General features: G+C 48.6%; 1 protein-coding gene across 1 annotated transcript in view; it reads right to left on the minus strand.

Annotated features, from left to right (window-relative positions):
• KY (kyphoscoliosis peptidase) overlaps positions 1-24814 on the minus strand; it is a 51430-nt gene extending 26616 nt beyond the window's left edge. Inside the window, exons 1-3 of the mRNA XM_077130184.1 lie at positions 24636-24814; positions 21421-21483; positions 17179-17241 (exon numbers count right to left, since the gene is read on the minus strand). Of these exons, the coding sequence (XP_076986299.1) occupies positions 17179-17241; positions 21421-21483; positions 24636-24771 (262 nt within the window). The 5' untranslated portion in view covers positions 24772-24814. The remainder of the gene's footprint in view (positions 1-17178; positions 17242-21420; positions 21484-24635) is intronic.
• Between the last annotated feature and the right edge of the window lie 683 nt (positions 24815-25497).

Consider the following 25497-nt stretch of genomic DNA (forward strand, 5'->3'; position numbering starts at 1 on the left):
GTCCAAATGGTTTCATTGGAGAATTCTATAATTTAAATGTTTAAAAAGAAATAACACCAGTTCTTCATAAGTTCCTTCAGAAAACAGAAAAGGATTGAATTCTTATACACTTTGAATTTAGCATCAGGCTGCAACCAAAACTAGAAAAAAAGCCCATATAATAAAAGATCACTATAGATTAATATCCTTCAACATAAACACAAAAATCCTCAATAAAATATTAGAAAATCAAATCCAGTAAAACAATAATACACCACAACCAAGAGCCGTTTACCTTGGGAATGTGTGATTGATTCAACATTCTAAAAGTCAATTAATGTAATTCACCGTATAATACTCCAAAGAGGAAAAACCACAATTTCTTCTCAATTGATACATAAGAAGCCAAATTTAACATCCAATCATCACAAAAATGCTTAACAAACCAGGCATGTAGGAACATCAATAAGCTGGAAAAGTGCATCCTCAAAACATCTATAGTAAACCGTATATTTAATGGTGAAAAATTGAATGTTTTCCTCTTGAGACAGGAAACAAGGCAGGTGTGTCCATCCTCACTGCCCTTAATAAGCATTGTACTAAAAGTCCCACCCAGTGCACTAACACAAGAACAAGAAATAAAAATTATACATATTGGAAAGCAAGAAATAAAACTGTCCCTATTCACAGATGATGTGTCTACATATGAAACCCCAAGAAATCTACAAAAAACAGCTCCTAGAATAGACGTAAATTTAGCAGGGTCACAGGATGCAAGGAGAGCACACAAAAGTTTTTCATATTTCTCTATATTGGCAAAGAACAACTGGTAATTTAATTTTAAAAATATGATTTTCCACAGCTCCAAAAATGGAATACTAACATATAAATCTAAAAGGATATATATAGGAACTCTACCCTGAAAACTACAGAATATGATTAAACAAATCAAAGAAGTCTTACATAAATGAGGAGAACTCAATATTATCAAGTTGACAATTATCCCTAAAATGACCTATAGTTTTAATGGAATGTCAATCAGAATCCCTGGTGGGACTGTGTAGATAAATATCGTACAATTCTAAAATTTCTATCAAGAGGCACAGGAACTAGACCAGCAAAACCAACTCTGAAAAAAAAAAGTTGGAGGACTCCATCTTATTTTAATATGTACTATACAGCTACAGTAATCATGACAATGTGACATTAGTTAAGGGATAGACACAGAAATCAAAGGAACAGAGGGTTAAGAAATAGACCCACACAAATATGGCAAATTGATTTTTTTCAGAGGTGCAAAGATAATCCAATTAGAAAATGGGTAAGAGACACAAACAGATATTTCAACAAAGAAGAGATACAGATGGCAAATAAACTTGTGAGAAGATGTTCAACATCATTAGCCATTAGGGAAATGCAAATTAAAACCACAATGCGATATCACTACACACCTATTAGAAGAGCAAAAATAAAAAATTACGATAATATACCATATGCTGACAAGGATGTGGAAAAACTTGATCTCTCATATACTGCTGGTGGGAATGTAAAATGGTGCAGCAACTCTGGAGATTAATTTGGCAGTTTCTTATAAAGCCAAAACATGTCTTTAACATATGACCTAGCAATTATACCTTTGGGCATTTTACCCCAGAGAAAGGAAAACTTAAGTTTCCACAAAAACCTATACTCAAATATTTATAGCAGCTGTATTCATAATTGCCCCAAACTGGAAACAACCTAAATGTCTTTCAATGGGGGAGAGGATATATAACCTGGGGCATAATCATATTGAGGAATACTTCTCAGCAATATAAAGGAATTTTTTTACACATACAAAAACACAGGTGGCATTTTAGAAAAAGGAAAACAATAACAATAGAAAACAGATCATTGCATGACAGGGGTGAGGAGGAAATGACTACAAAGAAACCACTTAGGAAAATCTTTTTTGGGTGATGGAACTGCCTGGTACCCTGATTCGATGCATATATCAAAACTCATAGAACTGAACACCGAAACATTCAGTTAGACTCTATGTTAATTTAAAAATAAAAATAAAAACAAAAAATACTAACCAAACAAAAACCCCAAGCAGAATTAAAACTAAACAAAACTTGGATGATACAGAAGGGTGTAAAAGCAGAAAGTGCAAACCTTTTCAGGCCTCATTTCTACATTTTAAAATCCAAAGCAGGATTATACTAAATATGCTTTTAGCAATCTTCTTTCTTCACGTGAAGTTTTACATGCCAGTAAATACAGCTGATATACTCTCCAACATTTGATTTTTTAGCGCCTTTAAATTTTTACCATGGAATAATGGTATCTCATTATTGTTTGTGGATATTTAATTTCCAGTGTGGTATTCTTTTCATATATGTTTTTCTCATGTTAAATTCTTATTTATCAACTTGCCTATTTTCCGATTGACATGTTGTTTTTTCCTTATTGATTTTGTAAGAGCTCTTTTTGTTAGCCCTTTGCCTCTTAAACGTTGCAATTATTTTTCATAGAGTAAAAACGATTTCACAGAGCAACAATGCTGACTTTGTTGTGTGGCTTATAAGTTTGTTGTACATACCAGAGGGCAATTCTCAAATAGTTTCAGTGTGGCCTTTGGAGGCATTAGGTTGAAGAGGATAACATTCATTTCAAAGTGTAGTTTCCAGTATGTTCACTGTCAAGGAAAATCAGTTGTATGACTGTGTAATAAAGATTTTCCTTTATGCATTTCTGAGTTCTAGGTATAATTCAGTTCCGGATGGTACGGTCAATTGCCATTGCCATGGGCAGCAAATATTTCCCGTGTATCTTCTCAGGACACATGAGGCATGGGCGTGCTCTCCTTTCCTTTCACTTTCTCCACCTGAAACACGCTGAGCTGTTTTTCAAAGTGGGTGCCGAGTGGTACACGGCTGTAAGATGCCTTGTGAACAAAAAGTGGGAAATGCCCACGTCCCTTCCCCTGCACACCATACACACACACGTTGGTCACGATTAACAATGCTATGACAAGTCCTGCACCACAAAGAAGCCTGCTTGACCCAGGTCTTGCCACATGTGCCATGGAAACTCTTTTTCTCTTTTTGTTGAGCGCTGTTTGGAAAAATCTGGACTACAACAATTTCCACGAGCTTAGAGAAGCTGCAAAACTGAACAACTTCTTAGCTTGGAGCTCAACAACCAACCTTTGTCAATGTTCAGGTACTTCCAACCACTCCCAGTTCAGCCACATCTCTTAGTGAAAGAACAAGCCAGGTGAAAACCAAAATGCCGTTAAAACCCTTCTGAGGACCTCGAGTGGGGCATGAGATTTTGTAGATTTGTTCAGAATGATGCCCCGATAAACCTTAGAGCAATCTGAACAGTGAATAAAAAAGTATTTGCAAAGTCCCCTTGGGGGAATTGTGAGACGGGGAAAATTCAACTTCCCCAAGTGGAGAATTCTTGATATTCTCACAAGCAGTGGGGACAACCAAAGCAATAGGCTGAGCCCCCAATCTAGGGGTTTGTTCATATGAAACTTAATCCTGCAAAGGATAGACTAAGTCTACTTAAAATTAGGCCTAAGAGTCACCCCCTAGAGAATCTCTTTTGTTGTTCAGATGTGGTCTCTCTCTCTCTCTCCGCCAACACGACAAGCAAACTCACTACCCTCCCCCTCTCTACATGGGACATGACTCCCAGGGGTGTGGACTTTCCTGGCAACGTGGGACAGAAATCCTAGAATGAGCTGAGACTCAGCACCAAGGGATTGAGAAAACCTTCTTGACCAAAAGAGGGAAGTGAGAAATGAGACAAAATAAAGTGTCAGTGGCTGAGAGATTCCAAACAGAGTCGAGAGGTTATCCTGGAGGTTATTCTTATGTATAATATATATCACCTTTTTAGTTAAGGTGTAATAGAGAGGCTGTAGGGAACTGCCTGAAAATGTAGAGCTGTGTTCCAGTAGCCATGTTTCTTGAAGATGATTATATAATGATATAGCTTTTACAATGTGACTGTGTGATTGTGAAAACATTATGTCTGATGCTTCTTTTATCTCCCTTATGGACAGACGAGTAAAACATATGGATTAAAAATAAATGAATAATAGGGGGAACCAATGTTAAAATAAATTTAGTAGACTGAAATGCTAGTGATCAATGAAAGGGAGGGGTAAGGGATATGTATGTATGAATTTTTTTCCTGTTTTCTTTTTATGTCTTTTTCTGAACTGATTCAAATGTTCCAAGAAATGATCATGATGAAGAATATACAACTATGTGATGACATTGTGAATTACTGATTATATATGTAGAACGGAATGATCATATGGTAATAATGTTTGTGTTTGCATGTTGGTACATTTAATAAATAAAATAAATTAATAAAAAAACAAAACTCTTCCGAGGGTGGGTGGGGAGGTACAGTCTTATATTCTGATCATGGCACTGGCTTAGAAGTTCCACCCAACATCATCTCTAATTCCTGCTCTCCTTTCTGAAATTCCTCTTCCATCTCCATCTCAGGAGCAGGTTGGGATCTAACATCTCCCTGAGGCCCAGTGTCTGGCTCTTCCCCAAAGCAGCGCTGTCAACCAGTCCTCCCCTAAAGGAAATGGCAACGTCCCCTGTCCCCCAATTTGTGCTGCAGTGGGACTCTTGCTGTCATTTACAGGCCTGGGAGTGCCAAGGCATGTGCAGAGGTTTACATGGTGCTAGGAATTTGGGCCTGGGCCTGGGCACACAGTCTCAAGATGAAAAGTATTTTCAGTGTAGCCTCATGCTACCAAAAGGCATGAAGTAGAGTGTTTGCCCACAATGACATTCCTTTATCGAATAAAGCTCCTATTTCAAGAAAAATATTAATTTGACCAATCCCTAATTATAAAGAGTAGAATGTCATTTGGAACAAAATTTAAAGTAAGAAACTATATCCTAAATGCAACCTAATGGAGGCTATGGAGTTTGAATTACACATCCCAGGAAAAAACATGTTCTTAATCTTAATCTGTTGCTGAGTGTGAACCTATTGTCAACAGGACTTTTTCAGATGCTATTTTTAGTTAAAGTATGGCCAAAGGAATAAATCTTATCGCTGGGGGCCTTGGAAGGCCAGAGGGAAAAAAATCACAAGAAAGCAAGAAGCTGGAAGTCAGTGGAACTCAGAAGAGAAATGTGAGGACTCTGCCATGTGATGGGAATGCCAAGAACCAAGGATTACCAGCAGCCAGCCTCAGAATACCTGTCTTTGGAGAAAAAGCTTTGCCTTGCTGATGCCTTGATTTTGGACTTTTCCTAGCCTCAAAAGTGTGAGTCCAATAAGCTCACGTTGCTTAAGTGAACCCACCATGTGATTTTTGATTTGGCAGCTGGGAAACTAAAACTGGATGGAGTTCTCCTGGGATTGGAGAAGCTGGAGGTCCCGTGGCTAGTGTCTCTCATGGGCCCCTTCCCAGCTCTGCCAGTTGTCACCCCAATGACATTTCTGATATTGTAGCTTTGATTGTCTCAGGAAAAGCTTATTAATAATGGTTTCTACTAATCCTAAGAAGTAGTTCCCAGACCATTTTCCTAAATCCCATCAGCTCTGCTTCCTTTTCCCTAAACTCTCAGACACAGAAATGCACACAGGCAAATGTGAGCTTATCCATGTACATACTACCGTTTACCCTGTCGGGTTTTTTTCCCCACCTGACGGCTTCTTTTCAAGTCTCTTTAGGGTTGACTCAGGATTTGCAAAGTCCTAATTTGCTCAGAATATCTAATGCAGGCATGGCAAACAGGTTTCGTGTTGTTCATTAACTCTGAGTGATTGGAAGAGGCTGCCTGGAACTTTGAACAGTTAACAAAGACTTTCAGGCTTGTGTGTGTGTGTGTGTGAGTTCATGCGTGTGTGTGTGTGTGTGTGTGTGTGTGCAGGGGCCACAGGATTTGTGCACGATATTTGCCACCATTGACTAAAGGTGTTCATTAGCTCGTCCTCTATCAGATTGACACATTCACAACCTTGATTCTTCACCTTGCAATTCTGGGGGCAGTAGCTGAGAGTCAGGAAAACTTCAGCTAAAGCATTTGTAATTTTAAAACACCCTGAGACAGACCCTGGCTAGGTATTCAACACAGCCATGCCGTGGTTTCTGCCCAGGATGCAGAAACCTTAGGGCAGGATGCGGTGAGCTGTGGCATCCTGGGACCAGCGTGCCAGTGCCTGGGACCCCATGCAGTGGCTCTGGTTATAAGATGCCAAAGAGCATGCCAGAGCTCATGGCTGAGACCCTTTGGGTGCCCATCCACCAGTGTGTGTGAAGAGGGGCCTCTTGCAGCCCTGACTTCCCATGGCTTCCAATGGGCTCTTGCAAGCACAGGCCGTTTCCTGATTTTTAGTCTTCTCCTGTGCCATGGAGCTCCAAAGGGATGTCTCAGGTTCGGGAACATGACAGCTGGCCCTGCCATATGCTTCACAGAGTGTTTGCCTGGTGTATTAGTTAAGGTTCTCTAGAGAAACAGAATCAACAGGGAACACTTGCAAATATAAAATTTATGAAAGTGTCTCACGTGACCGTAGGAATGCAGAGTCCAAAATCCACAGGGCAGGCTGCGAAGCCGATGACTCCAATGGATGGCCTGGATGAACTCCACAGGAGAGGCTCACCAGCCAAAGCAGGAATGGAACCTGTCTCCTCTGAGTCCTCCTTAAAAGGCTTCCCATGATTGGATTTAGCATCACTAATTGCAGAAGACACTACCCTTTGGCTGATTACAAATGGAATCAGCAGTGGATGTAGCTGACGTGATCATGACCTAATCCTATGAAATGTCCTCATTGCAACAGACAGGCCAGCGCTTGCCAAATCAGATGAACAGGTACCACAACTTGGCCAAGTTGACACCTGTCCCTAACCATGACAGTCCACCCCTTGTCAACGTGGCACATATATATATATGTGCCTTAGACCATACTTAATTTCCAAATGAAAACAAATAAGCACACATTTTTTCTTTTACCTGACAATACTCAACTGTCCTGCATATAACTGGAAACACATTAAATCTCTCCAGAATAGGGTGCAAATCCTTGGGCAACATTCATTCTTAAACTTGATATCTTACAACTTAAATAGTATAACACAAACAAAACAGCATTACAGTCCTCGTTTCTGTAACTGATCACGTGGTCGAAGTTCATATTTATCACTACCTTCTTCCACTACCCATTCCATGTTCCCTTTCCCCTCAGCAAGCACTTCAGCTGGCCGTGGTTCTTTGCCTGGTGGGGTGACCCAAACCTTCATTCCTGAAGTCTCAGAGTCATTAGTGGTCCTGCCTGGATTGTGTTGTTGCAGTTTTCCATTGATTTTAATCACAGGGCATGGTAGTACTAATAGACGCCCCAGGGGATCTCCTATATTCCAAGAAAACTCTTCTTTACCTCCATTATGTAGTTGCAGTCCTACTTCCTTCTGATAGTCAGGGTCAATTACCCCAGACAATAATGTAATCCCCTTCTTGGTGTGTTGATCCAGAGGCATAAGTAGCCCAAAGTGGCCAGGTGGCAATCTTAACTTCCAGTTCAGTGGTATCACTGTTGTTTCTCCTGGAGAAAGCACACACCGTTTTGGAACTAAAACCTGTAGACCAGCAGAACTCAGGGTAGCAGGGACAGGAAGCAAAAATTTTCCTAGTGGATCACTAGGAGTAATAGTGAGTGGCACCACACCCATTTCCACCCCTTGGTTCCTGGACCCATGGATCCTGGCTATGGGAGAAATAGCACCATACAGTGGACGCTGATTCAGAGCATACACAGCTTCCTGGAGAACATTACCCCAGCCTTTCAAGTTTTTGCCACCTAGTTGGCACCGTAATTGAGTTTTCAAAAGGCCATTCCACCGTTCTATCAATCCAGCAGCTTCTGGATGATGGGGAACATGGTAAGACCAGAGAATTCCATGAGCATGTGCCCATTCCCGCACTTCATTTGCTGTGAAGTGTGTTCCTTGATCCGAAGCAATGCTATGTGGAATACCATGACGATGGATAAAGCATTCTGTAAGCCCACGGATAGTAGTTTTGGCAGAAGCATTGCGTGCAGGGAAAGCAAACCCATATCCAGAGTATGTGTCTATTCCAGTTAGAACAAATCACTGCCCCTTCCATGAAGGGAGTGGTCCAATGTAATCAACCTGCCGCCATGTAGCTGGCTGGTCACCTCGGGGAATGGTGCCACATCGGGGGCTGAGTGTGGGTCTCTGCTGCTGGCAGATTGGGCGCTCAGCAGTGGCTGTAGCCAGGTCAGCCTTGGTGAGTGGAAGTCCATGTTGCTGAGCCCATGCATAACCTCCATCCCTACCACCATGACCACTTTGTTCATGAGCCCATTGGGCAATAACAGGAGTTGCTGGGGAAAGAGGCTGACTGGTATTCATAGAACGGGTCATCTTATCCACTTGATTATTAAAATCTTCCTCTGCTGAAGTCACCCTCTGGTGTGCATTCACATGGGACACAAATATCTTCATGTTTTTAGCCCACTCAGAAAGGTCTATCCACATACTTCTTCCCCAGACCTCTTTGTCACCAATTTTCCAATTATGGTCTTTCCAAGTCCCTGACCACCCAGCCAAACCATTAGCAACAGCCCATGAGTCAGTATACAAATGCACCTCTGGCCAGTTTTCCTTCCAAGCAAAATGAACAACCAGGTGCACTGCTCGAAGTTCTGCCCACTGGGAGGATTTCCCCTCACCACTGTCCTTCAAGGACACCCCAGAAAGGGGTTGTAATGCTGCAGCTGTCCACTTTCGGGTGGTACCTGCATATCGTGCTGAACCATCTGTAAACCAGGCCTGAGTTTTCTCTTCCTCAGTCAATTCACTGTAAGGAACACCCCAAGAGGCCATAGCTCTGGTCTGGGAAAGAGAAGGTAATGTGGCAGCAGGAGTGGAAACCATGGGCATTTGTGCCACTTCTTCATGTAACTTATTTGTGCCTTCAGGACCTGCTCTGGCTCTATCTCGTATATACCATTTCCACTTTACAACAGAGTGCTGCTGTGCACGCCCAACTTTATAGCTTGGTGGGTCAGACAACACCCAACTCATGATAGGCAACTCAGGTCTCATGGTAACTTGGTGGCCCATGGTTAAGCGTTCAGTCTCTACTAAGGCCCAGTAGCAGGCCAAAAGCTGTTTCTCAAAAGGAGAGTAGTTATCTGCAGCAGATGGTAAGGCTTTGCTCCAAAATCCTAAAGGTCTGCGTTGTGATTCTCCTATAGGGGCCTGCCAAAGGCTCCAGACAGCATCTCTGTTTGCCACTGACACTTCCAGCACCATTGGATCTGCTGGATCATACCACCCAAGTGGCAGAGCAGCTTGCACAGCAGCCTGGACCTGTCGCAGAGCCTCCTCTTGTTCAGGTCCCCACTCAAAATTAGCAGCTTTTCTGGTCACTCGATAAATGGGCCAGAGTAGCACACCCAAATGAGGAATATGTTGTCGCCAAAATCCAAAAAGACCAACTAGGCGTTGTGCCTCTTTTTTGGTTGTGGGAGGGGCCAGATGCAGCAATTTATCCTTCACCTTAGAAGGGATATCTCGACATGCCCACACCACTGGACACCTAGAAATTTTACTGAGGTGGAAGGCCCCTGTATTTTTGTTGGATTTATCTCCCATCCTCTGACACGCAAATGCCTTACCAGTAAATCTAGAGTAGTTGCTACTTCTTGCTCACTAGGTCCAATCAACATGATATCATCAATATAATGGACCAGTGTGATGTCTTGTGGGAGGGAGAAACGATCAAGGTCTCTGCAAACAAGATTATGACATAGGGCTGGAGAGTTGATATACCCCTGAGGTAGGACAGTGAAAGTATATTGTTGACCTTGCCAGCTGAAAGCAAACTGTTTCTGGTGGTCCTTACTAATAGCTATTGAGAAAAAAGCATTTGCCAGATCAATAGCTGCATACCAGGTACCAGGGGATGTATTGATTTGCTCAAGCAATGATACTACATCTGGAACAGCAGCTGCAATTGGAGTTACCACCTGGTTGAGTTTATGATAATCCACTGCCATTCTCCAAGACCCATCTGTTTTCTGCACAGGCCAAATAGGAGAGTTGAACGGGGATGTGGTGGGAATCACCACCCCTGCATCTTTCAAGTCCTTAAGAGTGGCAGTAATCTCTGCAATCCCTCCAGGAATACGGTATTGATTTTGATTTACTATTTTGCTTGGTAGGGGCAGTTCTAGTGGCTTCCACTTGGCCTTTCCCACCATAATAGCCCTCACTGCATGAGTTAGAGAACCAACGTGGGGATTCTGCCAGTTGCTCAGTATGTCTATGCCGATTATACATTCCGGAACTGGGGAAATAACTACGGGATGGGTCCGGGGGCCCACTGGACCCACTGTGAGATGGACCTGAGCTAAAGCTCCATTGATCACCTGGCCTCCATAAGCCCCCACTCTGACTGGTGGTCCAGAGTGACGTTTTGGGTCTCCTGGAATTAATGTCACTTCTGAACCAGTGTCTAATAATCCCCGAAATATCTGATCATTTCTTTTTCCCCAGTGCACAGTTACCCTGGTAAAAGGCCGTCGGTCTCCTTGGGGAAGACTTAGAGGAAGGTTAACAGTATAAATTTGTGGCAGTGTAACAGGTTTCTCCCCCATAGGGACCTGGCCTCCCCTTCATTCAAGGGGCTCAGGGTCTGTAAACTGTTTCAAGTCTGGAAATTGGTTAAGGGGCCGTGACTCTGTGTTTTTGTAATTCAGGTTAGACTTCTGTTCCCTTGACCTAGAACTCTTTTGTTTATACAGCTCCAACAAGAATTTAGTAGACTGCCCTTCTATTGTATTTCTAGGCACCCCATGATTTACTAGCCAATGCCACAAATCTCTGCGTGTCATATAATTTTGATGCCTCCTTTGAGTTTGTTGTCTATTATAATACCCACGTCTACCCTGTCTTTGGTGATTAAGTGCTGCCACCTGGCTTCTGCCAACTCGGGATCCTGTCATCCCCCATTGTGTTTAAGGATTCCAGCTCAGTGATAGCAGTTCCTACAGTAATATCTGACCTACAGAGAAGTGCAACCACAGAGCTCTTGAGGGATGATGGTGCTAGTCTCACAGATTTATTTCTCACTGTTCTGGTAAAAGGTGCATCCTCTGGACATTCCTGGGGTGTAAGAGCAGGCTTTGCATGATAAATCCACTCTAACATCCCAATCTCTCTAAGCCTCTGGATCCCCTCATCTACATTATACCAGGGCAGTTCTGGCATTTCAACCTCAGGTAATGTTGGCCACCTTTTGATCCATGTTTCAACCAACCACCCAAACAAGCTGTTAACACCTTTTCTAACTGCTCTAGCTATAACATTGAATGCAGAATCTCTGCTTAGTGGGCCCATATCAATAAATTCAGCCTGATCCAGCCTTATATTCCTCCCACCATTATCCCACACTCTTAAAATCCATTGCCACACATATTCCCCTGATTTCTGTCTATATAAATTGGAAAACTCACACAGTTCTTTTGGAGTATAACGTACCTCCTCATGTGTGATACTTTGTACCTCACCTTTAGGGGCCTGTTGGGACTTTAGTCTAGTTATAGGTCTAGAAGAAATGAGGGGTGGTGGGGGTGGGTCATGAAAAGAATTAGAAATATCTTCCAAGCCATTTGCTTCAGGGCTTTCATTTGCAGTTTCATCTGGTGAAACAGGATTAATAACTCTAGGGCTAATCCCTTCAGTTGGAGGTTGGGTGGCCAATTCCTCAAGGCAGGCTGGAGGTGGGGCGGCTATGTCCTCAGGGCAGACTATTACAGGGTTATCTAAAGAAGGCTCAGCATGGTCTAGGGTTTCAACCTCACCCCCAACATCATTATCAATCCATATGTCACCATCCCATTTTTCAGGGTCCCACTCCTTTCCAATCAATGCCCTCACTTTAACGGCAGATACCATGCAAGACTGAGATTTCAGTTTACGTTGTAAAGTTGCTACTCTAACAATAAGATTCTGAGTCTGATTTTCAGAGATCTCAAGTCTACGGCTACAGGAAATAAGATTTTCCTTCAGGATACTCATAGAAACCTCTACATCTTTCAGACAGCGCTTAAGCTTCTCATTTGAAGCCTTAAGCCCATCCCTTTCACTCTTTAATGTAGACAGTGTATCTAACAACAACCAACCAACATCTCTATAACTCTTATTTCTACAAAACTCTGTAAAGGTGTCAAAAACATTATCCCCCAGAGTCTGGCTTCGTACAAGCGAAGCATTAGGAGAATCGAATGATGATATTTTGACTATCTCCTTTGCCAACTCAGTCCATGGATTGGGAGTGTCATTCTGATTATGGGAATCAGAGTCCTTAGTGTCTCTGAGCCCAGTCAGAGTAGAAAACCATTCATAAAAACCCATTTTTAAGATTCTGTTCCTTAAGAACCACTCCTGGTACCAAGATGTATTAGTTAGGGTTCTCTAGAGAAACAGAATCAACAGGGAACACTTGCAAATATAAAATTTATGAAAGTGTCTCACGTGACCATAGGAAGGCAGAGTCCAAAATCCACAGGGCAGGCTGCGAAGCCGATGACTCTAATGGATGGCCTGAATGAACTCCACAGGAGAGGCTCACCAGCCAAAGCAGGAATGGAACCTGTCTCCTCTGAGTCCTCCTTAAAAGGCTTCCCATGATTGGATTTAGCATCACTAATTGCAGAAGACACTCCCCTTTGGCTGATTACAAATGGAATCAGCTGTGGATGTAGCTGACGTGATCATGACCTAATCCTTTGAAATGTCCTCATTGCAACAGACAGGCCAGCGCTTGCCCAATCAGATGAACAGGTACCACAACTTGGCCAAGTTTACACCTGTCCCTAACCATGACACCTGGGGATAGGGGTTGATGATCTGGGACGAGGGAAGCCCCCACAGAAAACTGACTCCTCAAAAGTAATCTTTGGGGCATGACGTCACAGATGTCCCCAGTGATCACTCTCCCCTGATTCCACGCACACACCCCATTTCAGATTAACCTTCCTAAAGCCCCCTTCCATTTCTAAGAAGATCTAAGATTTCTTGAAAGCTTTTGCACAAAGTCTACCATTGAATGATAAATGGAGGAGGGCAGCGAAAAAAGCCGAACAACTGTGAGAGACGAGTTCTGACCAAAATCTTGGACACTGAATGTCACCCATCTGGCCTGTCAGCAGGTAGGGGAGGATGCCCCTAAATCAGCCCCACCAGACTGGTCTCGCTATGTAGAGAGGAGGTGGTGAGTGAGTGGTTAAGCCCACAGGCTTTGGGAGGGCATCGGCTTGGGTTCAACTCTTGGGCCCAGCACTCTTTGGGCAAGTCGGTTAAAGCTCTCTGAGCCTGAGCTGCCTTGACTACAAAATGGAGATGATAACCCACTACAGAAGATGGTTGTGGGGTTAAATGAGGCCTTAGACCAATGACTGGTGCACACCGAGCGTTCCACCTCTGGTTGCTGTTTGTACTGTGACACAAAGAGCTTCAGGGAAGGCTTCCCCAGGGTTGCATAGTCTATAGAACACAGCCCCCGAATTTCAAGGCTCATTGGATAAGGCATAGCGTGGCACATGGAATAGTGATGTTCCCAGCCACCATTATCCAAAATAACCGCACCCGGTCTCAGAGCCAGCATCAACCTTAACAAGGTCACATCTGGATTCCACAGGCCCTTTTCCCGTCCTGCTCATCCTGCATCTTTCCCCTCTTCACCCTCCCACTGCTGAGGTCCCAAACCTTGACTCCTCTCCTTCAGTTCACCCACATCCACACCACTCTCAGACCTCTCTTGCTTGGACAATCACAGTGCCCCTTAAGAGGTCTTCCTGCTTCACCTTGCCCTCTTCAATTTATTCTCCACCCGTAGAAGGCTGTCATGTCAGCACCTACTGACTTCCAGTCACACTCAGATTAAAAGCCAGGATACTGGGGGCAGCCTCCCAACCCCAGGAGATCTGTCCTGAGATTTCTCTGACTCACCTCCTACTACTCCTACCTACCCAAGTTACTACGGCCACTGTTACCTCCTTCCTGATCCCCGAGTGCTCCAGCCTTAGGGCCTTCTCACTGCTCCCCTCTGCTGGATGGTCTTTCCCAGATACTCACACAGCTGCTCCCTCACCTCCTGTCTTACTCAAATGTCACCTTCTCAGCAGGGGCAGTCTCAATTCCACTCTATTTTAAATTATCCCTTGTGGTATGCTGAGTAGTAACCTCCAAAGACATACAATTCTGGAACCTATGAGCATCACCTTATAGAGCAAAAAGGACTTTACAGATGTTGATTAAATTAAGGTCCTCAAAAATGTGGAGATTTTCCTAGATTATTTGGATGGACCTAAATGCCATCATGTGTGTCCATGTAAGAGAGAGGCAGAGGGAGATTTGAGCACAAAGAGAAGGAGGCAGTGTGTCCAAGGAGGTAGAGGTTGGAATAATGCAGACACAAGCCAAGGAATGCTGGCAGGCAGAAGCTGGAAGAAGCGAACAGGAGATTTTCCTCTAGAGCCTTTAAAAGGTACAAGCCCTGTGAACACCTTGTTCAGTGAGACAGCCTCCAGAGCTGTAAAAAAAATAAATGTATGATGTTTTAAGCCACCGAAGTTGTGCAAGTTTGTTATAGCAGCCATAGGAAACTAATACAACCTGTCCCTGCATCTACACACATACTCTATCCTCCTTCCTGCTTCATTTTCCCCCTAAGCCTCATCTGACACACTAGATTTTACTTATCTGTAATTTGTAATTATCTGTCCACCCTCACCAAGATGTCAGTTCTATGAGAACAGGAGTCTGTTTTGTTCACCAGATACACAGGACCTGGGTTTTGAGGAAGGGATGGACTGCAGTTGCTGTGGACTCTGGTGAGGCTGTAGCCCAGGTTCCCAGGGGAGTCCTGCCCTGTCTGTCCCATCCCTCCCTGCAGGAGGCTGTGTCCTGCTCTGAGGATGCCCAGGGCCGTCGGGAAGCGTGGAAGGCCTGGAGTGTGAGGGGCACACATGAACCAGGACCCGGTGTGGCGAGAGAGGGGTGTGCGAGGTGAGGTTCTGTCTGACCCCCGCACCGTGGGAAGGGAGGTGTGATGGTCTGAAGCTGTACGTGGCGCAGAAAACACCACATTCTTAAAGCTAATCCATTCCTGTGGAGTGAGACCTGCTGTCAGTGGGCCAGGTGAGGCCTGCCCCAGGTGGGGCTAATCCCCATACTGGAGTCCATTACAAGAGAGGAGGTCCAAGGAAGCACCCAGAGGAGCTCGCAGGAGAGATGCTAAGAGAGAAGCTAAAAGAGAGAGACACGCAGAAGCCCCGAGAGGAAGCCACCAAAGCCAGAAGCTGGAAACAACGAAACCCGAGAGAGCAGGGAGAGCCCAGCAGACGCGCCACGTGCCTTCCTGTGTGGCAGAGGGGCTGAGGATGTGGCAGCCTGTCCTCAGAGTCCAGGGGTCGTGCTGTTGATGCCTGCAGTTGGACATTTCCAGAGGCTCAGAACTGTAAGCTCGTAAGTTAAAGCCACCCCATTTCTGGTCTATTGCATTTCATCGGCATTAGGAAATTAAACCAGGAGGGGCTGCAGTGCAGTGCAGTGCTCAGGCCCACCAGGAGGGGCTGCAGTGCAGTACAGTGCAGTGCTCAGGCCCACCAGGAGGGGCTGCAGTGCAGTACAGTGCAGTGCTCAGGCCTGCCAGAAGCACCAGCCCTATGAATGCAGCACCCTGGTCTCAGCTTTCATGTGTGCAAACGGGAATAACACTATGACCCTCTCACGGGGTGTGGTGAGAATTAAACAAGTGGCCACTCACTTAGAGAGAGGTATCGCTCATGCATGTTTTGTGCAGAGCCGTGAGCTGCTAGGTCCATTTCAGAAACGCAGTGGGCTTGTCTTTGGGAGGGTGGCAGGCCTTGGTGGGCTGCTTCCAACCACCATGGGGTCTCTGGTCTACCCTGGAGTCATATTCCAGGAATTCTGGACCAAAGAGATATTGATTGGAACTTCAAAGACAGCAGGCTCTCTGGTGCTGGTAAACCGGTGCTGACGCCTCTCCTGCACTGCCGGCCGGGGCCTTTTTGCAGGGAGGCTGGGTTAGCCTCGTGTTTCAGGCAGAAATTCATGGGGAGGCTTGGAACCGTTCAAGGTCCCCAGAGGCCTCCTGCTTTAGGGGCTGCAACTTTCCTCTGCATGAGATCAGATAATGTCCTTCCAGGCTGGACATCAGTGCTGAGAGCAAGTGGGGAAGGCTTGGTGAAATCTAATGGCTGAGCCCGCGAGAGCTCTCGGATACTAGGCTCCGTCTTTAAGGCAGAGCAGGGAACCGAGGCAGCACAAAATGGGGGCCTCTACCCTGCACTCGCCTGCAGCTGTGGCTGTGGGGTGCCCTGTCCTGACCCTGTCATGCCCTCAGATCTGGCCCCCTGCTCCCGAGTCCTTGTGGCGCTGCCTTCACCTGCCTCCCCAAAGGCCTGGGGACCTGTGCCGGCAAAGAGAGACTTCCTGAGGAAGGGCGCTCTCAGCCGCCTCTCGGCCAGGCTGCGACAACTCTGCCGTGGGTGCAGGGAGCTGGGAACGCTCAGCCTGGGGCAGAGGCCAAGCCACCCCTGTGGCTCAGGGAGAGACGGCACCCAGCAGGGGAGGCCGGCTTCCAGGGGGGCAGGGCCCTGCGAGGGTCAACAGTGGGGTGTGGGGGAGGGGTGTGGGGCATCCCCGCTCTGGCTCTTGCTGGCCTTGCGATCTTGGGCATGTGACAACATTTCCAAGCCTCAGTTTCCTCATGGTAAATGAGGATAGTAAGAGTACCAATCACATGGGATTGTTATGAAGCTGAATAGACATGAGAATAATGCAAAAAGCCTCACACAATGCTCAGTGAATACAAGCTGGGATGATGCAGTGAAGGAGATGATGACAGTCATGCGCTCCGTGACCCAATGACCTATTGAGTAATCCCATGGTGGGGAGGGAGCAGCTTTTGAGACCATGCAGCCACTCACTGCATTCCCTGGGCTGTGGGGAGAGGGCAGGGGCACTGCTGCAGCCTCCATGGGGCAGAGAGGCCCCTGTTTCCACAGCCTGAGCACCACACTCTGAGCTGCCTCTTGCAGAAACAGCAGGTCCTGGCAGGCAGCCACGGGAGCAGAGGCCATGGGGAGCAGCAAGTCACTCACCTTGGCTGTCATGGGACGTGATGACCTGGGTCTGCTGAGGCTGCAGCTTCTCTGCCAGGTTTCCTACGGAAGGAAGACAGAGAGGCCTGCAGGGACCGCTGGGGCCACGAGGGAATTTTCCCTGGGCAGAGAAGGAAGGGTGGGTTGGTGGGGCCAAGCGCATCCATAGCCTGAGCCTTAGCACATGCACACCCATGTACACGCGTGCACACACACACACTCAGGTGCACAGATGTGAACCAATGTGGTCACACAGCTGCATGCCAAGCCAAATGCCTGGGGCCCGTGTGCACACACGGCTCCTGCCTCAGCGCAGGTTGGGATTCTCCTAGAGCAGGCTGGTGGGGCCCCCCATGGTCTACGTTTGGGGTCTCCAGGCACGGTTTCCAAAGCACCTGCCCTTGCAGGGCTGCTCACTGAGTTTTGCTCTTTCTGTGGAGGAACAGGCTGGGAGGTCCCTACAGGGGATTGAATCATGTCCCCCACAAAAGGGACAAATGTCCTATGGACCCATACGTGTGGGCCCTAAGGTGTGCTCAGACTGAGTGAGGGCGGGACTTAATCCCATATGGTGTCGGGCCTTATGAGCAAAGGAAACGACGTGGAAGGGAAGGTCACAGGGAGAAGCCAGCGGTCCGTGGGGAGCCAGAAGACGAAAGGGACGACACGGCCATGGGATGGGAAAGCCAAGGAACCCAGGGACTGCCGGCCAGCAAGAACACAACCAGCCCCGGGAGTAAGACTTTTAGCCTCTCAGCCCAGGAACCAATAAAGTCCTGTTGTTAAGCTGGTATTTGCCATAGCAGCTGGGAAACTAGACAGTCCCTGGCCCTGTTTTAACCGATGAGGAGCCTGCAGTTAGGTCATTCTTTTTTTTTTTTTTTGCCAAGACTTGGAGCCCAGGCTCCCTGACTCCCAGACAGCTTCCTACCTCCCTCTGAGACCCAGAGGGGGCAACCTTCCTCTTACTCCAGCTTAGGAGCTGGGGCGATTTGCAGCTTGCTTCAGTTTCTCTGAATTTGCAGGGCACCTGCTATGTACAAGCTCTCTTCACTTACTAAGGATATTTATGGCCCTGGGACACAGAGTTGTCCTCAGAGCCCTGTGAGGTCAGGCTGCTCCCGAGAGATGGCTGCAAAGGGGGGACGCATGGGCTTACCTGTCCCTCCTGTGGCAAGCAAAGCCTTTCCTACCTTCCTCCTTACGCCCTCGTGGCCTGGTCTTACTGAGGCTATCCTTGAATCTCTGCTTCAGAGCAAGGCAGTGAGAGGGGCCGGGAAAGGGACAGGTTTGCGGCAGCAGGAGGCTCGCCCACCCCTCTACCCCGTGCTGCCATCCCCAACCCCTGCTGGTGTGCAGAAAGCCTGGTGGGCCGGCATGGACAGGGCTTCCCCACGGTGCCGTGGGCTGCAAACAGCAAATCCCTGGGGCCCCGGCTGGAATGCAGTTTCACTCAGATGACACCCTTTGTGCACCCGACCATATCTGCCACTCCACGCTTTCCAGACCTGGACTTCAGAGAGGCCAATAAAACTGGATGGGTGGGGCACGGAGCTGGACTGGACTTCTGGTCCACCCAGCAGGTCCTGCTCTTGGAGAAACCTGTATGGTCCAGCCTCCCCCTAAGAGCAGGGACCCCACCCACCGTGAGGCAGGGGAGAGCCAGGTGCACTGTGTATGTCCCCCCAGGGTGAGGCAGTATGCTGGGCCGGAGCCACAGGCCAGACCCAGGCGAGGACAGGCAGGCCGCCTCCTGCGGGTACAGCTGGCCGCATCTTCGCTCAGCTGGCCCAGGGAGGAAAAGGATCTGGGAAGGGAATCCTCCAGGAGAGTGATTGGCTGGCACAGATGCTGCAAGGTATTTATAGTCAGGGCTGCACACTTGGTCTCCCTGTGGCTGCTGGATGACAGTCCCTGTGCTGCTAGGCAGAGTTCATCCAGGACCAAGGAAAGCAGCCAATCACAGCAGGGGAAGACAGTTGCTGGGCAAGCTTTGTGCGGAAGGGGGGTGCGGCCCAAACACCTGCTGCAGAGGGAGAAAAGTTTGGAGCCTGCAGGCTCTCCCCCTTCCCCGGGGCCTGCCCTACCAACTCCCCAGCCCAAGGAGCGCACGGATAGCAAGAGGGGGAAAATGTGCCCTTTCAGATCAATGCCATGTTTGGCCACGTTTGTGCCCACGGCACCAGCACGTGCCCTTAGCCGCTTCCTTCTCGGATGAAAGCCATCCAGCTATGAGGGCTGGGTGCCTTGGGCAGCAGCAAAGCAGACAGGAGAAAAGAACAGCTTCAATACTTGTACCCAGAATCTTGCCATCAGAAAACACAGAAAGAAGCCATTATCATTTCAGTCCATATGCATGTCATTTGAAAAAAATAAATGAAATTTTAGTTTAAATTACATATATGGGTAGAGGGATGGAACCATCATCCTTTCTGGGCTCCGGGTCTCTCCCCAGCCCTGCATTTACCCCAAATTCTTAGTTCTTTGGGTGGTTTTGCAAGAGCCACTTTAATCATCGACTTCATTGGTTGACACATATTGGACTAAGTCCCACTTCACGTCTTTTAGAAGAGTTTTATAATAGTCTTGAAATAGTTACTGTGACACTTGATGTTTTGCGGTATTTTTGCTCTACCCCTCCTCCAAACCAGGGACCCTGAAGATGGTAAGACAAAAATGAAGATGAATTCAATATATTTCAGTCCTCTCCTGCGGTGATAACATGGCAGAGAAGCCATAAGACCAATTCCAGACATGCCAGGCAAGGTAAGAGAGAACTGCAACAAGTGGGGACGCTGTGTCTCTTGCCTCCTGCCTGTGCGGGCTTGCCCACTCACCCCCCCACACACTGGCCTAGCACAGATACCCTGCATGGGTTGCTAGGCATTTCTGTGGCCAGTAGGTCTCTGGAGATCTGATTCTTATAATTCTGTCATGCCCACAGCACGGTTTTGCTACCTTTGGCATCTGCTTCATTAGAGCTAAAGCTGGCACATGTACCATCGTAGCAAGGTTAAAGAAGCCATTGCGCCCATGCGTGCTCATCAGCCATGCCACAGAGGGATGGTTTCCAGAGGGGAGGGGAGGGGGCAGCAGCTGGTGGATGACTGCTACATGCACACAGGGTAGGGGACACAGCAAGCTGTCCAACTCCAGCAGCTGAGACCCTAGAGGAGTGAGCGGTGTGATGCTTACAGACATTTTACTGTAGCCCCCAAGGGCAGGGGTTCTTGACTATCTTGTTAGATTCCTAACAATCAGAACCATGCCTGGTACCGAGGAAACATTACAGATATTTGTCGAGGGAAGGCATGAATGAATTCACTTGTAGGGCTTCCCCCTTCCCTTTCAGAAGGGTCAGAAGGCTGGCAGAGTAGAGACTTGGTCTTGTTTCATCACTGAACAGAATGCTCCAGAACTGAGTTTCCCCATTTGACCAGGGTCATGGAGCCTGGCATTTGATGAGCCAGCCATCCTATGGGGGATCACACAGTCAGGACCTGACAGACACCGCCCCTCCATCATTGGTGGTCTGGGAGTAGAAGTCTGATTCTTTCTAAACTTCTCACCTGAACACAGAGCAGGGTCACTAATATTTGCCCCCAGAGGCTGAGCTGATGAAACTCTGAAGGGCACCCAATGAAGCCCATTATAGTTTGTACATCCATAGCATTCCTAGGGAGAGCCTGGGTCTGCAGGGGTGATGGACACCCAGCATCAGAGAGAGGAGGCTCTGGAAGCCAGCTTCACTCGGACCTTCCTTATTGTCTTCTGGGTCCCAGACAAGCAGGCAGCTGCAGAACCCTTGATTGGCATCTCCCAGGCCTTTGCACCAAGGCAGGGAACTGACCTTTCTGTTCTGGAAGTTTTTTAAAAGATGGATGTTCTGCATGGTCCGGGAAGTTCCATTTTCCTTGGGAGTACACTCAAACCTCACCATCCCAAATGATGCTAAGTCATACCCTAGAGTTCAGCCAGGCCAGCGAATGAGTGAGTGTGCAAGCGTACTGCATGGCTTTCCACACAGGAAGCCTGCAGGGGATGGGGGGACCTGAGGCCAGGGAAAACTTTTCCCGGGTCACAGTAGCCCTAGAGGCATGGCTGAGTCATGAGCAGCCACTTTCTGAGTGATTAAATGCCTAGGGCCAGTCTTTAAACTAGCAAATGAGTGAAACCAGATCTTTTTCAATGTACTGCGTTCCAGAGACTGAAAAGAAAGTAAAATGAAAAAAGAGGACTTACCACGAAGGTCATTTCCTTCTAATTTCTGCCATCTCCGGATTCCATTTCCAGCACCTTGGAATCCTGGGAAATAACAAAGATGGGCATGAGACTCTGAGGTGGTGGGGTCCAGGCAAAGCGCGGGATGGGCCAGCGGCAGACTTTTCTGGGTTAAAGCAGGGCTGTTGGAACCTGGCTCTCTTGGGATCCAAGCAAAGCTTCCTGGTGAATAAGATGCCCCTGGAGGACGCATAGGACCCTCAAATTTTAAAACACTTTTTTGAAGGGTTAAAAGAGTCGTTTTCAAAGTGGGGGATCAGAATTACGAGGAAGAATTTTTGCAGTCTGGATGCCCATTTCCTGCTCCCACATGCCCACCGTGTAAATACAGAAACAGTATTTTAGGAGATATTCGCCATTCGTTTTGCCTGCCTGTTCCTCATGTTGTGAAATCTCTACCTGTAGAGTCTTGACTGGGGAGGTGGGGGAAACGGAAAATGGCAGCTACTTGTGTTCCCAGGCTCCCTTGCAGCTAGAGGAGGGGCATGTGTGGCCCGGCCATGGCCCATTAGATGCCCTTGTGCCTGAATCCATCTTGGGACTGGTGATGCAACAGGGAAGAGAAGGGAAGCTCTTTCGCTGGCGGCGGGTGGAAGTAGTGACTGCAAGGTCGAGTTCTTGGCACAGAACTGGCATACGTTCTGGCAATAGTAGTGGCTGCAATAAAATCAAGTTCCTGGCGCTGAAGGAGCATTTATTGCTCCTCGGTGGCAGCGGGGGTTTCCTCACCAGATCAGCTCGATGGCACACTTTAGGACAACTGTATCTAGCAGCTCAGCCTCCAGCCTGGTTCTCCAGCCCTTTAAACCACCCAGAGGGCCCCCAATCCTCTCTTAACACCCTTCTTTTCTGCAGAGTCCTCTACAGCCAGTGTCACTGGCATACCACCTGGAACCTGTACCAATGTAGTTTATTGAGTGGAACGTGCAATTTGCATGCACCTTTGGGATAAAACCTAAGACTTCAGCTCTTTTAGGCTACCTCCTCCACTTCCAGGGGATATATGAATTCTTCTCTCTGACCGGGGATGAGGGCTTCCACCTTTCTGAGAAATGGCTAGGAAAATTCTAGGACACTACAAGAAGGGGGAGAGAGCACAGGTTGGTCTTGCAAGCCAAAATGCCTGGAGATCCAGCCTGTCCACACCCTCTGTGTCCCTTCAACTCCTTTCTAGTCATAGCAGAAGAACCAATCACTTCCTTCTTCACTTGGTTCTCTGCCATGTGACTGTAACTATGCTTAATTTCTTGCTGACGTGAAGCCAGGCCTACTCCTTTGCAGAGCCAAGGACAATGTGCTCCCCAGCCAAGGACCTGGAGTGAGGAAGAGGCAGGAGAAGCTGCCTGGAGGGGACTGTGGGATCATTTAGGGTCTTGCACACCAAATGGGGAGGGCTTGGGATAAGACAGTCTTGAATCTTCCCTCCCTTGGCCGGTGTTGCAAGCAGTGGGCCAGCAGGCTGGCTTAGCTGGGGGTCTCTTGAACATCATCAGTGCACAGCAGACCTTGGAGGCATGCACCCTGCCTTAGCTCTGCTCTGGTGCTCAAAACTCTCTGCTTGTGAGTGACACAGTCCTCTCCAATGTCATGCAGTCTGACTGCATGGGAGAAATCTCCACCAGGAAAATACCTGGAGAAGAATGTCAGCAGAAAGAGCTCAGCAAGCAGGGTTCTTTTTTCTCTGTGTTATGGTTATGAGTGTGATGTGCATTGGTCTGGGGTCGGGCTCTGTGCCAGGAGGTGGCCACCTCTCAGGGCAGCCCCAATGCCTAGCTTCTCTGGCTCCCTCCTCCACTTTCCAGAGTTCTTAGGAGAGACTTTGGAGGGAACTTCTGGCCTTTACCCACATTGGGAGAGGCCTTCTGCACTCTGGTGCCTGGATAGGAGCAGCCTCATTTCCATCAAGGAGCCCGTGACCTCTGCTGATTACGATTACAAGGGTGTCATTTCCCTTTCTCCTAGGGTCAGCTCGGGGAACTAATGAGCCAACTAATCAAAACAGTTCTTGGCCCCCCAAACTCTCCCAAGACCAGAGAATCCATCAACCTATCAGCCTTCCAGATTTTATTTCTTACCCTGCCTGCCTCCCCAAGAAGTCCCCCAGGGATTTGGGGGTAAGATCAAACCCACATGGCCAGCAGGGGTAAGACCACCATTGCTTCAGCGTGTAAATGTAGATGTTAACTGCACACAGGGGCTCCAGGGACTCGAGCTGGGGACAGAGCAGCAGCAGAGACTTTAAGGGGCTCCGGTGCTGGGTGGGGGGAGACAGGAGCAGGAGCCATTTTACTGCGTGGCTGTCAAGAACTGGAGCACTCCCAAAGACGTGGCTCGCAGTCAGCCCAGTGGGCCTGTACGCCAGCCGCTGCCCGGGGCTTGGGGCTTCATTCCATGAGACCCCGAGGACCCCAGACTTCTGAGGAGCTCATTTAAACCTCCACTATTATCGGCCTATAATTTTGATATATAGTGTCAATCATCTGGAGAATACTGGGTTCTGCTTTTTGCAACCGCTCTGTAAACAGTCACTTGCTTTTACCCGCCTACCCTTCCCCCAAAGTCTGCAGGACAACTAAAACTACCAGATAGGTTAAAATGGGAAGGGGGTGGGGGACAGACTTCAACTCTCACCCTACCCACAGCTGTGCTCCTTTTACACTTTTTATGCCCTCTATCATGAACCTGAAAGAGGCTAAAAAAATGGGAAACGGAGGCCATAGGTTGTGCAAAATCACAAAGGGAGTTTCCCATCTTAAAGCCTGCTTCTCCTCCAGCACAGGGCCACTCATAGATTCCCCTGTGCCCCCAGTGCCCTGCTGGGTGCGCTGGCGCGGGGAGCAGGTCTCGGGCCGCACAGGAGCCAGGCCCGAAGCTCTCCCTTCTTTCTCCAGAGCATCTTTAAAGCCTGATCTGCACCGTTCAGGGAGCAGCTGGGAGGAAACCGGCTCCCGGGGAGACGGCGCGCACGGGGAGTCAATCTGGGACAATCACGCGGCTACGCGTTGCCACGGGACGCCGGTGCCACGGCGCGGAGGAGCAGGAGGCCGTGGGGGACAGGGTTGGGCTCGCTGGCCTCGCTCCGGGGCGCGTGGGGGCGCCCCCCGGCGGGCGGGCCCTGGGGGGAGGAGGCCGAGGGGCCCGGGCTGCCGGGGGGCCCCGGGCCGGGCGCGCGTTACCTCCTCGATGCTGCACCAGCGCGCCCGGGTCCGCCTGCCGCTCCGAGTGCGTGCCGTGCGCGGCGCGCCGCTTCTCCGAGTGCACGATCAGCAGCATGTCGATGGACACGGCGTTGCTGTCCTTCTTGAGCTCCATGGTGCCGCCTCCCTCCCGGCCCGCGCACCGCGGCCGCTCGCGAGGTTGCCTGAGCTGCAAATGGCCCCGTGCGTGCCGCTGCTCGGCGCGGGAGAGGGCGAGGGCGCGGGAGAGGGCGCTCCCTCGCCGCCCGAGCTTCTGGGCGCCGCGTTTCGCTGACTCTGCCAAACACGCCATTAGGGCCCGCCCGGGAGGGCGCTATCCTGATGAAGCGGTACTAAGTCACCTTTGAAAGGAAATCCCCAGGCCGAGTCGTGACCTGCACCGGAGGCCGCAGCGGGCAGAGGCGGCCGGTTCCAGAGCCCCCCTCCCCGCGCCTCCTTCCTCCCGCCCCGGGAGCTTGAAGCGCTTGTCCTGAGCTCGGGGACTATCCTAGGACAGGCTAAGCGCTGCCCTATCCCCGCGATGCCCGGGGTCCCTGAGAGGGCTCGAAGCAGAGCTCCTCCGAGAAGCCACCGCAGGCGAATGAAATGTCACCGGGCTGCCAACAGTGGAGGGTCCGTTCAGGGGACAGAATGGCAGCACGGGGGTGGGGGTCCAGACTGGATTGCAAAGTGTGGAAAAGTTGGTCAAATTTGGGCCTTGGTCCCACTCATTCCCCCAGGGGGGGTGTGGAGCTTTGCAGACGGAGCTGGGGGTGGGGGTGGGGGCTGTTGGGGTCAGGATCACCCCCCCAATTGCAGCCCCAGCAACATTGGAAACAAGCCTATTGGCCATCAACCTAAG

This window comes from Tamandua tetradactyla, chromosome 15, assembly GCF_023851605.1.
Source record: "Tamandua tetradactyla isolate mTamTet1 chromosome 15, mTamTet1.pri, whole genome shotgun sequence".
Classification (NCBI taxonomy): domain Eukaryota; kingdom Metazoa; phylum Chordata; class Mammalia; order Pilosa; family Myrmecophagidae; genus Tamandua; species Tamandua tetradactyla.